Source organism: Oppia nitens, unplaced genomic scaffold (genome assembly GCF_028296485.1).
Source record: "Oppia nitens isolate AA-2021 unplaced genomic scaffold, nextdenovo-longstitch-racon4-pilon3 scaffold28_pilon_pilon_pilon, whole genome shotgun sequence".
NCBI lineage: Eukaryota > Metazoa > Arthropoda > Arachnida > Sarcoptiformes > Oppiidae > Oppia > Oppia nitens.
This window is the reverse complement of record NW_026533208.1, coordinates 27,482-41,534: the sequence shown is the minus strand read 5'-3', so window position 1 is coordinate 41,534 and position 14,053 is coordinate 27,482. Positions and strand designations below refer to the sequence as shown.

At 24.1% G+C, this 14,053-nt stretch overlaps 2 protein-coding genes across 3 annotated transcripts; one reads left to right on the top strand and one right to left on the bottom strand.

Annotated features, from left to right (window-relative positions):
• The first annotated feature begins 915 nt into the window (after nucleotides 1-915).
• On the top strand, nucleotides 916-3,085 carry LOC128954511 (eukaryotic translation initiation factor 4H-like). 2 transcript variants are annotated; one of them, XM_054300098.1, is made up of 7 exons: nucleotides 916-1,219; nucleotides 1,538-1,724; nucleotides 1,809-1,857; nucleotides 1,929-1,993; nucleotides 2,076-2,160; nucleotides 2,250-2,833; nucleotides 2,910-3,085. In XM_054300098.1, exons 1-7 carry the CDS (start codon nucleotides 1,179-1,181, stop codon nucleotides 2,916-2,918), a joined length of 1,020 nt encoding a protein of 339 aa, XP_054156073.1. In that variant the 5' UTR covers nucleotides 916-1,178; the 3' UTR covers nucleotides 2,919-3,085. The 2 variants fall into 2 exon arrangements, with proteins under 2 accessions (XP_054156073.1, XP_054156071.1); XM_054300096.1 differs by having other exon boundaries at nucleotides 2,076-2,169; nucleotides 2,910-3,083.
• Nucleotides 3,086-3,744: 659 nt separating this feature from the next.
• LOC128954604 (Na(+)/citrate cotransporter-like) lies at nucleotides 3,745-9,218 on the bottom strand. The gene is made up of 16 exons (XM_054300207.1): nucleotides 9,073-9,218; nucleotides 8,270-8,388; nucleotides 8,086-8,116; nucleotides 7,793-7,908; nucleotides 7,677-7,726; nucleotides 7,413-7,472; nucleotides 6,722-6,935; nucleotides 6,148-6,267; nucleotides 5,943-6,020; nucleotides 5,316-5,427; nucleotides 5,012-5,212; nucleotides 4,773-4,934; nucleotides 4,557-4,611; nucleotides 4,433-4,464; nucleotides 4,291-4,347; nucleotides 3,745-3,852 (listed from the first exon to the last, which is right to left on the bottom strand). Exons 2-16 carry the CDS (start codon nucleotides 8,356-8,358, stop codon nucleotides 3,745-3,747), a joined length of 1,485 nt encoding a protein of 494 aa, XP_054156182.1. The 5' UTR covers nucleotides 8,359-8,388; nucleotides 9,073-9,218.
• Nucleotides 9,219-14,053: the final 4,835 nt, after the last annotated feature.

The following is a 14,053-nucleotide window of genomic DNA, read 5'->3' as shown; positions in this document are numbered from 1 at the left end:
CATGAGAGCGCTTCTCCGGACAGGTGGCGGGCGAGTACTTTAAGTTTTTCTTTGTCATCGTTGGCATCGATGGTGAGCAACGAAAACATACGTAACCATTCTTCGATGGTGATGTTCGGGTCGGGACCGCTATATTTATCGCATACCAGACCAATGATTGGTTGATATACAGTCGGTATAGCGGGTGTGTCATCGATATTGTTTCGTACCAATGCCGAGTGAGATGTGTGTCGAGTGTTAGCGCTTAAGCTCTGTTTGATCGGTGGTTGCGGTGATCGTATCGGACGGTTCGATGTGGACGGCCGAGAGACCAGTGAGATGGTCTCGATATCGGTGTCGCTGACTCCAGATACCGGATACTTACCGCTTTTCGAGTGATCGTTAGCTCCTATGCGACGACTAACACGTGGTTTCGGTGTGCCTACCGCTCGGGTACGGCTGCGTGTACTGTATGTGTACGGCATGACGGTTGATACGATGTTATCGATGACTGTCGTGACGTTGAGTTATTTTACCGACTGCGCCAGAATGTCGGCCAGTTAGCCGACAATTGCGTAATAAAAACGAAACGATTAATAAATTTAATGTTTATTTAATATTACGTAAAAACGATTGATTTATAATAACTGAAAAATACGATACAATAACGATATCTTATATACAATATATTAGTGTCGATTAGTGTGCGTTACTGTCGACATCTGTTCGACAATTGATTTTGATTTGCAATTATTATTAATACAGTAATAATAATAACTATTGAATTGTATTGAAAAAGCCATACATAGATGTCATGCATTGGCAACAATTGATTTCAATATATATATACAGTGTTTGTGTTTTCCATTATATAAACTACAACTACTGTACTCTATATCGATGTCCGACTCATTGAAACTCTAAATATATTATATATATATATATTGTGTGTCTGATTGACTGACTGTCACTCCGGCACTCATTGAACTGATTCGCGCGCGCCGTCCGGTTGTCTGTCCGACGACTACTACTACTTTGATTATCTGTTTTTTTCTACCGACTGACTGGTCAGACCGATCACCGAACACAGTCCCGGACACATAACACATACCTTTTCCCTCCCATCCAACCGATTCAAGTGAGTGACTAGATTTGGTACACACCGGAGGGCAACACGTGCTCACCAATTGTCGATACAAATGGCGGACAGATATTCATATAACGACAATCAGGCCAACAGGTATTTATTTTTCGTGTCGGCCACGAACTGATCCACACGACATGCCAACAGTTTAGCACCACTGGCCAGCGCTTAGGCTGGCCAGTGGTGTTGGCCAACAACAATAACAAGCGGTGAACTTTACCAATTGAATGCACGCGCGCACAAAGCCGCATGTGCGGCGACGGCAATAATTATCACTTGGTTTTTTTAGCGGGTAATAGTTGCGGTCAGTGCGCGTGCAGTCATTAAAAAAATTTCATTGTTTGTTTAGACTGATATTTAAAAAATCATATGAAACTGATCCCAATTGTTTTGTTTTTGTTGATTTTCAAACAGGAATCGTGGATACGGCTCTTCAGGCGGCGGTAACCGAAGTTATGGCAACAATGACTCGTACGGACATATGGGTGGCGGYGGTGGTGGACCCCGCGAACCACGTGAACCGCCCTATACGGCGTTCATCGGCAATCTGCCCAACAAAGTAATTCAGGGAGACATCGATGAAATGTTCAAGAATCTCAAAGTATGAACTAAATTGACCACAAATTTGTTTTGTTTTAATAATATGTTTGTTAATCTCCCCTATTGTCTGAATCATTTACTTCAGATAAGAAACGTTCGCTTAATTCGTGATAAAGACACGGATCAGTTCAAAGGTGTGTTTTTTGTTGTTTTTATTTTTTTTTAAATATTATTAAAATCTATTTCTTGTTTTTTCTTCTTTAAGGCTATTGTTATGTCGAGTTCGAAGATGAAGACTCGCTGAGAACAGCTCTCGAGTTTGACGGAGCGGTAAGTTTTGTTTTTAGTGACTTTTAATTTGATTTTATTAGTAATTATTTTCAATTATTTTTTTTACTGATATATCAAATAGGATTTCAGTGGCAATATTTTGAGAGTAAATATTGCCGAAAACAGACGAAAGGATAACAGAGGTTTCCAAGGAGGTAGTCGTGGAGGTAGAGGAGGTGTGACATTATTGAGATAATAATGTGATAATTGTTTGTTTCTAAATAATTATTTACAATTTTTTTTGTTATTTATTTAGGTTTTAGTGATCGGGGAGGTATTCAACGAGGAGATAATAGAGGTGGCCAGAGCCGTACTTTCAACAATAATCGTGGGTTTTCCAATGACCGACCGCCCAACCGGTACAGTGGCGGTGATCGGAGGGGCGGTAACGGCGGCGGTTCGTTTAACGATAGAAATAACGAACGATACGGCGATCGCAACGATCGCTACGATAATAGAGGCAGCGATCGTGGCGGTAGTTTCGATAGAGGCGGCGACAGAGGCGGATACGGTCGCGATAATAGACAACGAGGCAGAGACTTTGGCAACTTTGGTAGAGGAGGAGGAGCCGGTGGTGGCGGCGGCGGCGGACGTGATCGGGACAGAGAAAGGCGGCCAAATGCCAACAATTTTGAAGTGTTCAAAGAACCTGATCCCGAAGAATTAGCTAATCGACCGCGACTTAAACTACTGCCGCGCAGTATTGATCGGCCGATCAACGATTTGGCCGAAACCAAAGCTCGTGATTCGATCTTTGGCGGCGCCAAACCCAGGGATGAAAAAGAATTCGAAGAAAGACGTCGAAAGGAATCGGAGAGCAAGGATTCGGTCACTGATGGAGTGAGTCCTTTGATTTGATTGTCTTTTTTTTGTTAATTATTATAATAATTATTTAATTTTTGTTTTGTTTTTTTAGGAACAATAAACAGTATATTAAAACAAAACTTCGATTGTATTTAACAAACAAAATAATATCGGTTTTTGTTTGTTTTTTCGACGACCTGTCAATTGTCTTCAAAACTACTATTATTGGGTTCAATAATTTATACCGTAATATAAAATATAATAATAAGGTTTACATATCTGTTTGTTCTCCCGATTTGTATCTTTATTTTTTTTGTTTTAATTTAATTATTAATATTATTATTTTTTCGATTATTATTATAAGAAAATCGATACTAAATTTTTTTAACAGTTACTAAAAAAATTGATTATATTTATATACATATTGTATTTAGTATCGTAAGAAAATAGGTTATAATTATTTTGATTTATTTGTATTTTGCATTTTTAACGAATTTTGTCATTTATCTAATTATTATTATATATATTTGTTTATTTGTTTTAATGATATTATTATATTATTATTAGTTTCATATTCATTTGAGTTTTTTGTTTCATTATATATATATTAATATTATTATATATTTTTCACATTTAAAAAAATAATTTGTAAAATAGTTAATGAAAAGTGCTTTTTATTAATGAATTGAAATACAAATACATTTTTACTTTGAAAAAAATGACAAAAAAATAATTAAGATTAATATAAACAATATAATTTATTACAAAAAAAAATTGAAGCAATGATTGATTATATAAGTTTATATATTATATATAAATTAAACAAAAGAAAACTTTATATTAAAAATATAAATAATTAGCTGATTTTTTTGTAGAGCTTTTATCATTATTATTCATTATAAGCTATTTTTATTAATTATAATAATAGTTAATAATAATTATTATTATTATTGTTCAGGCAATTGATTTAAGTCAAACACAAATTGCCCCCAACTATTGATTAGCGCCAATTCAATTCCAATGCAAAGCAAATTCATTACTATACCTGGTTTTATCTGTATATATAAATTATATATATATATATATATATATAATAAATTTAAAAATGACAAACATATGTATATTATATATATTTAAATTTATATAATTATGTATATGTATACCACATAAACACTCACATCAAGCAAACAAACAAAACAAAAAAATAATGCATATTTTAATTCCAGAAAATCATTGAACAAATAATTAAAAATTTTTGTCTCTCTCTCTCTCTCTCTAATTATTAATCGAAATCAACTCTCATTGATATAATATTATTAACAAAAAAATCATTAATTTATATTATGAATAAATAAAAATATAAATTATTATTTATGTATTTACTTAAATTTGGAAAGAATTAAAACAAAAAATATCTTTTTTTGACAAATCTATTGATAAATTATTTTAAATAATAATAAAATTTAATAAAAATTTTACTAATCATTACATACCATATCAAATGTGCTGGCTTTTGGGCCCATACTTTCAAATACTATAGCATTGGGTGGCTATTGATTTAAAATAATTTGATTATATAAAAAAAAATTGTTTTATATCAATAAAATTTGATAACAAAATAAAATAATCACTTACTGTAGCCACTGGAAACATGAATGCAAACGATACTAATTTGTTGGTTTTAATTTAAATTTATAGATAGAAAAAAACGATAATTAAATAACTAATAAAATTTTTAACAATATTTTTTGATAATTACTTCCTATTGTGACCGGCATCATGAGTAACAATGGATGGACAGCTAATTTGATTGCCTATATATATATATATATATATATATATATATATATATATATATATATATATATATATATATGAGTAAATATATAATATAAGATTCAGTGAATTAGTAAAGTAATAAAATAATTTTTTTATTATTAATATCTTTTTTATAGTAAACAAAATTATAGATTACCAATGTATTGACAACCGGTAATAGTACGGTAGCACAGGAGACATTGCTGGCCACTTCGGTAACCATTGCGCCGATTACGGTCAAAAAAATCATGGCCACCCGAGGCGATACGTGATCAAAATGTGACAACTGTTGGCCGAGCCATTCGGATAGACCTGATTTCTGTGTGGATAATAATAATAATAATCTAATGGTAAGACATRGAAGAATAAAAATTTTTGTGTGAAAATTCTTTATACTTCGATTCCCTCGGCCATAGCGAACCCGCCGCCCAACAGAATGATGACACCCCACGGCATCTTCTGCTGGACTGTTCGCCAGTCGAGCAACGACTGGATCTTCTTGTGTTGTCGACTATCTTCAGTATAAAATTGTTTCAGATTTGCCGGCACTATAAACATGGATACGGCTATCAGTATAGCCGGTGTCGCGTCCTTTATCTAATTAATTATTTTTTTCCCAATAATAACAATAAYAATATAATATAATTAGATTTGTATAAACTATTTTTTCTTTAAAATTAAATTAATTTTGTGTCCTAACCGTGCCGTTACTACTGATCAGATCAGACCAACCCGTAAATACTTCGGGTTGTCTGAAGAACCATAACATCACCAGAATTACGAAATGTATGATAACTGCTGTCTCTTGAAATCTGAATTGAAATTTTAATTATTTAATTTATAATTATTATTATTAAAAYCATAATTTGTTTTGGTTTTTATAACTAAATATTATTAATTAATAAATATCTAACAGCAAAATATCATTTTTTTAAAATAGTTATTAAACATTAATTATTATTTAGTTGATTGCCTTATTTAGCTTTTTTAGGACATTATAGAAAAAATTTATTACATAAATATTACAAAATAAATACTTAATAATTTTCAATTAATACAATTTTTAGGAAATAATATTTCATAAAAAAATTCCAATTTTATTAATTAGATTTTTTTTAATGAAATAATACTTTTTTAGACTTTTATTTTAGTAACAGAAATAATAATAATTATTATAAATATATATATATATATTTAAAATCTTTAAATAGTTTTTTTTAATCAAAGATATAATAATTTAGTCTTAATAAAGATATTAGAAATTATATAAAGAAATAATATTAATAATAAAAATAAAAAATAAAAATCAATGGCACCGATAACTCACGTGATTGAACCCAAATCGCTGTACTTGTGCTCAATCAATGATCTGATCTTATCCTTGGACTCATCCAATTGATCCTTACTTTTGGTGTTATTATTATTATTCAAAAAGTGTAAAATAAAACATTAATCAATTTATTTTTTTYCATATAGTTTTTTTTTGTTTGTTTAATAAGTAGAAATAAAAAAAATAAAATGAGTACAACTACTTTCTCCATATGAAGGACAGGTAGAGGAAAATCCATGCGACTAATACACAGATCAACATTCCCGGAGCCGCATATATAAACCAACGCAAAAATGTCAGATCACTGCTCTTTGGGTATCGACTATTATATATACAGTATAAAGGGTTATATTTTTAAAAAAAAAATATTATTATAAGTTTTTTTTTATTAATAAATTCAATTGGAAAAATTATAAGTTAATTACGGCATTAATAATTATTTGAATCTAATTTTTTTCTCTATTAGTTGTTGAATACTTATTGAAACAAAATTAAAGTATTATTTTGTTTTTKTTTTTTTAAAAATATATTTGTGTTCATAAAATTAAACTAAATAAAATTCATTGAAATTTTTTTTWWWAAAAAAAACTCAACCTAGATCATTATAGTATTATTAAATTTGTTGTTTTTGTATAATTTTTATAATAGTCATAATAAAAATTAGAGAGACTATCATTAAACAAAACAGAAAACTTAATTTTTAATTTTTTTTGTTGATAATTATTAACTATTAAAATTAAGCAATTATATTTGAAAATAATAATAATAAAAATTACTCTTCATATATTCCCTGTAGTACCAGATTGGTACCGGTGCCCGTCAACGTACCGGTGCCGCCAATATTAGCTGAATATGAAATCGATAGAAGCAATGCTTTTCTTATGATATCTGATTTATTTATGTTATTATTATTATTATTAGACGACTGTTTTTTCTTAACTATATTTATTGATTGTTGACTATTTGGTGAATCCACTTTTGGTGATTCCTCTAATAATAATTATAAAAAAAATAATTTTTTTTATATATAAAATTATTACCCAATTTAATTGAAGGACAATCACAAACATACACTAATACAACTAAAATTTAATTATATATTTTATATGTATATAAAACATTTGATTTAAGTTAGCCTTCAATTTATGTTTTAATATTTTWWTTTAAAAAAAAGTTTTGATAATATTTTTTCAACAATTATTTACTTTTGGATAAACTTTTTTTTGCGAAATGTTATGTTTATAATTAGTTAATTAGTAGTAAAAACATACAAAATCTACACACATATAGCCACAAAAAAAATCTAAATTGACATTTTTGTTTATAAATTTAATAGTAGTAAAAACATAAAATGTTTATATACTACTGTATGTATATAAATACAGTATATATATATAAATAATTTGTTTATCCAAACTTAAGTAAATTAAAATTAATTAATAACAAATAAAAAGTTTATATACAAACCTAACTCATTAAGCATAGCCTCGACAATTGGTACCATCATTGCTGTAGTCGCTGTATTACCTAATAATTATTATAAAATTAGTAAATTAGATAATAATAATAATAACAACAAGTTATTATTAGATTATTATTAACATAAATTTTTTTTATGTGTTATATTGATGAATATGCAAATTAATTTTTTTAAAAATGTTTTAAAATTTTATTATTATTATAATATAATTAATTGATGTTTTATTTTATATAAAATTTATTAATACTTACTAATCCACATTGATAGAAACATTGTGACCAACATTATTCCCAACATTATTCTTGATATATTTATATATATTTATATATTAATTAAATTATAAAATATAATTAATTAAATCAATTACCTGGTTATACTGGTGCCAATCATAAGTAACACTTTAAGTGCTATCCGTTTATGTAAATTGCAATTTTCAATGGCTATGGCCATCAATAGTCCGCCGATAAACATCATGTTTGTGCCCTAACATTACAATAGTTATATAAGTATATTGTTATAATCAACACAAAAAAAAACTATCAATATATCATACAATAGCACGATGTGATAAATCATTTATATATATAAATCTTAATAATAATAATAAATTGTTTCTTAATTGTAAATTTTTTTAATAGTAATTTGCATAAAGGGACTGACCTTCATATAGGGAGAGCAAACGGCATTTGTACTAAAAAATATATATATAATTGAATGAATTAATTAATTAATGGATTAAATTTTTTTGAAAACATTTAAAATCATTTTTTGGTTTGTTAAATATCATTATTAATTAAATTTTATAATTAAATATAATTTTTGTTTGTTTGGTGTGTTTATTAACCTAATGATATCAAGTAACGGGTAGAGAGCCACTGGAATTAGAGCCGTCATATAGATGCTGATCGGTTCGACCATCCAATAGGATGCCATCAATAAGACTACATAAGCGCATCGAAACCTCTAAATATGTGTTTTATAAAAATAAAATTATTTAAATTTAATTAATTTAAAATTTATTTATAATTGAAAAAGTTAGTTTAAATTATTTATTGTTATTATTTATATCTATCATATAAAAAAAATCTTTACACTTGATTTACACAAAATATTGAGGTTTATGTAAATAAAAGGTTTTACAATTTTTTCTGCAATTTAATTGCTTATTAAGATATTTAGTTATAAAGACTCTGTTAGTTAAGATATTTTTTTATGAATAATAATAAAAGTATTACTGTTTAATGTATCAAATTATATGACAAAGTTTATATTTATATAAAATAATGATAAATTATAAATAATTATAATATAAATATAATAAATGCTATCGAATTCTAACATTAACTAATAACAATATAAGTATAATAATAATTATAATAATAAATAAATAAATAAGCTTACACATTAAATTGTCAATAAAATAGCTAATAAAATTGTTTAGGTTCATTTTTTACGATTGACAAAATAAAAATAAAAACTTGAATTTATAAAATTTATTTTATGACTAAATAATTATCAAAATTTTTATACTACTATAATATTATTTAAAATTTTTTTAATAATTGTTTAATATATTTTTTGTTAAAAAAGCAACTTTACTTAAATTATTAAAAATTGATTAATGATTTTTTTTGGTGCAAAACTTACGGGAGTGTCGTTATCATAGAAAAGTAATGGCAGTAAAACAATGGGAACTATTAGTGCAAACCATAGTTTGAATGATCGCCTCAATACTCGACTCAATAAATTTCGCTGATTTTTCGGTTTAATTAGATTATCACTGACCACACAATCAGCCGATTCAATGCCCACAATAGCGGTACCATTGATGGTGATGTTGTTATTATTATTATTAACAATATTATTATTATTATTATTATTACTGATGATATCCATATGTGCGCGTAATTATATAATAATTTTGCTATATATTTACAAACAAATAATTAAATTATTTTTAATAAAATTTTCAATAATAATTTTTTTTATATACAGGTATATTTTTAATTTTGATAAACTAATTTAATTTAGTGTTAAGTTATCAGAATCATTTTTTTCTATCTATCGTTTTTACTCGTTGATCACAAATCAAACAAATTAAACTAACAAAAAAATTGATTGTCAAATATATAATTAAAATTTTGTTTGTTTGTTAATTATATTTAGATTCAAAGTAAAAGTATATGACATATATTTAGCAAAATTTATAAATATATATATATATTATTTAATATAATAGCGATGCTATGGTTGGATGAATGATTACAAAAAAGGAGGTACAGATTTTGTCACCTCAAACATACAGGTATTTAATATATTATTAATAATAATATTACAGTATTATTATTATAACATAAATTTCTATTTCAAATTCATTTAATGAGTTTTTATAATATATTTTTTGTTATCTAATATAAAATAAATTATTATATCAGTCAAATTAAAATTCTTTATATTTTTAAATATTTTAAGTACAAAATTATTATTATTTTTTTTAATAATTAGTGATTGTGTTTATTAAATATAAAAATGATATACAAATAATATAAATCAMATCATGATATATATATATGGTATATAAACTTAAAATATAATAAATTTATGATTATAATGAAAATTATATATATATATATATAWATTAAAGATTAATTTATTAAGATCAAGATTATCATGATTATCAAATTATCAAGATAAATTAATAAATAAATATATATATAAATATATATATATTATACAGTATATGATATATTAATAKTATATTGCTATCTTTATTTGAATACCTTTAGAGAGCGCCGGTAGCCAATAACATATATACTGCCAATTTAAATGACCAGAATATTGGTTTTTTAATATGACTCGAGAACTGGTAATTTGTTGTAAATAACAAATTGTAACAAATAATATATAAATAAATAAATAATTGAATTTGACAAACAAACAAAAAAAGTTTTAATAGACGCTACAGTATATTTTTATTATTAAATAAAAATTAATATCAAAACAATTTATATCAAACAAATTTTATTCAAACATTTTTAAATATAACGCACAAAATTACTAAAAAAAATTATATGATAAATTAAATACTGTATTATATTTTTGATAAATTAAATACTGTATTATATTTTTGGATAAAATCTTTTTTGTTGTTTTTGTTGATAATAACTTAATTTATTTATTTATAAAATAACAATTATAATGTTTGTGTTTATAGTCGGTGTCATACTATGAGGGACAGGTATTGAACTTAATTTTCAATTTAAAAATCTTATTGAATGTCACTTTATTTTTTGGCCTATTTTTTTAAAAAAATAAATATTTGATTTAAAGAAGTATTTTTTTTGTCCAGTTTTAAACGATTTTTTTTTGTAGTTATTATTGTATTTTTTTTGAAAAAATTATTTATTTGTCCAAATAATTCAAGACACTTACAACAAAAACAATGTCACAATAATCTTGTTTATGAAATTTATAATAATTTACAATTATATTTAAACTAATATGTTTCTCAATATATAATATATTTACAGTATATATTGTATTATATAAATTATACAATAGTTATATTAAACCCTTGACTTTAATTTATATATATATATTTTATAAATATATAACGAATAATTGTTTAATAATAATAATAATATTTTTTTTATCAAAATAATATTTACTTACTTAATTATTGTACGATACTTAAACAATAAAATAGTAGTATAATTTTTTTAATAATATACAGTATATTATAATCAATTTAATTATGCAATGTTATAAATCATGTAAAATATGAATATTAATTTGAAATTAATTTTTTTAACAAAAAAAATATTAATGATTTCTATTATTAATTAAATACAATTATATTGTCATTAATGCATTAAATAATAGATAATATACTGATTAGTATTGTATGTACTGTATATGTACTGTATATACAATATTAATTTGATGTCAACTAGTCTAACAAAGCGATACAAAAATTTTTAAATACTAATTATAATTATAAAATCATTTAAAACTATCAATGCGTAAATTCATAAAAATTAATGTTTAAATATATTATTATTATTATTATTATATTGTATACTTACATTACAATTTATAGCATATAATTACAAAACTTAAACTTTAATTTAATATCATTATAAATATAAAATTATTTATTGTACGATATTACATAAAGTACAGTATTACTGTACTGTATTAGTATTTATTATATTTAATATTATTATTGCATTGTATACTAGAAAATACTAGTTTTAAAAATCAAAGTTTTTAAAAGTTATCATTTAATTATAAAATTATTTTAGTTCATAATTTCAACTATTATATAATTTTCATATACATACACAATAATTGTTGTAATTATTACATTTTTTAAAAATTGTTACATATATTTAGTGCATATTATCATATTTTTAAATATTTGTTTATATACCGTATGGTTATATTTTTAAATATTTTTAAATTTTATGATTAATAACGATGTTACTTTAATGATATACATTTTATTAATTAAAAATAGTAATATATATATATATAGGTATTGTAATATTAAATTATTTAATTTAAAAATTTTACTTAATTAATTAATTTATAGCATAATTTTAATAAATATCTAATTAAAATAATATATACAATATTTTTTTTATTAATAGATACATTAGTAATGTTGTAATTAATTTTTTTACACTAGTAATTATTGCTAAATATAAATATGATAAAAATTATATATATATATAATATATTTAAAAATATAATAATCAAAATGATAGCAAATAGTAATCTATTTTTGATAAAATAAAATCATATTATTATCATAAGTGTGGAAAATATGATAAGCAAATTGATGTAACCATAAGAGTTGGCACCAAATAATAATAATAATAATATCAATACACTATCATTGAGTGCGACAAACGATACTTTATGGAGATTTTTGAGTTAAATTTAAAAAAAACAATTGTTATATTAAAAAAAACAACTATTATTATAATCACTGAATAATAATAATAACTTATTATTAATAAGTGTATGTGTTTTACCTGTATTTTCCTAATAAATTATATATATATATTTAATAATAAATTACTACTAATTATATTAGAAAGCATTAATAAAAATTTTCATAATAGTAATAATAATATTATTAATTGATATAATTTTACTATTAATTATTACTGTATAGCCCAACAATTATCATTTTTTAAAAACTTTTTTTTATCAGGTGTAGCCAAATAAAAATAATGATTACTATTATATGGTATGATATATACTATACAATATATATATACATATTATTTAACTCCGCCTACAATACAATTGTATGTATTATAAAGTGTATTAAACTTTTCTTATATAATATATATAYTGTATATATATATATTACTGTATATTTTAGTACAAACGTAACATCATTGACATCATATTGATATCATTAGGTATTAGTGAAATAAATCATATGATGAATACCCTATTATCATGAAATCTTAAGCAATAAAAAAATTAAGTGATAAACAACAACTTAATTAATATAATAATAAAATAATAATTATTATTTTTTAAAAAAAATTACACACAAAATATAATGAAACTAATTCTCATTTAATTTAATAGTGTCTTCAATTATTGCATTATTTATTGTTAAAATAAATTAGTTATTAAATTACATACGGTATAATAAACTTTTTTTTAAACTAATTAACTATTTTACTAATTTTATTAAATAATATATTTATATATTGCGGAATATATTGGTTATTGAATATATAAGTAACTAAAAATAATGCTCAAAAATTTACAAATTTTTAACACAATGATTATTATACAGTAAATTTACAATAGTAATAGCATTAAAAAAAATTATAGATACAATCTATGTATTTTTGAAAGTTTTTGACAGTACAGTAAAGTCATAGATTTTTTTATAAAAAATTTTAAAGAGACAAATGTTTTTTGTTTTTCTAGTATTTAAAAGTCTCTATTTGTCTAAAAACCAATTGTTTTCAGTTTTTTGGTGACATTTTTAAAGGTAACAATTGTTTAGTTGAAAGGCAGACACAYACACAYACACACACACACACACACACACACACACACACACACACACACACACACACATACACATACAGACACACACATATATACACACACATACACACACACATAAACGGTATCGACATTATAATAATAATGAACATAAATTAATAGCAGTTACTGTCGTCACCACCGATAACCGGCAATTTGATAGACCAGTTGGTGTATATACACAACCATTATAATCATAATGCGATCACTAGTATTAAGCATTTATTGTTGGCCTCATTTTATTTTATTTATTTTTTTGTTTTAATTGACAAATGTTTTTCCAGTAATTATTTGAAAAATTAAAATGTTTAATAACTACATATACAATAGTATTTACAATACAATTTATATGATAGTGAGTAAGTGATATATTTATTTTATTTGGCGATTAATCAATTGTTTGATTTATTTTATTAGTTAAATACATTTTTTTTAAAACAAGATAATACCAGTCATACAATGTCTTGAGTCTCTCTCTTAATGATAATTAGGTTATTAGTGTAAAGCAATTGGCGGCAAAAGAAAAGCAAAAGTCTTGGAGAAAATG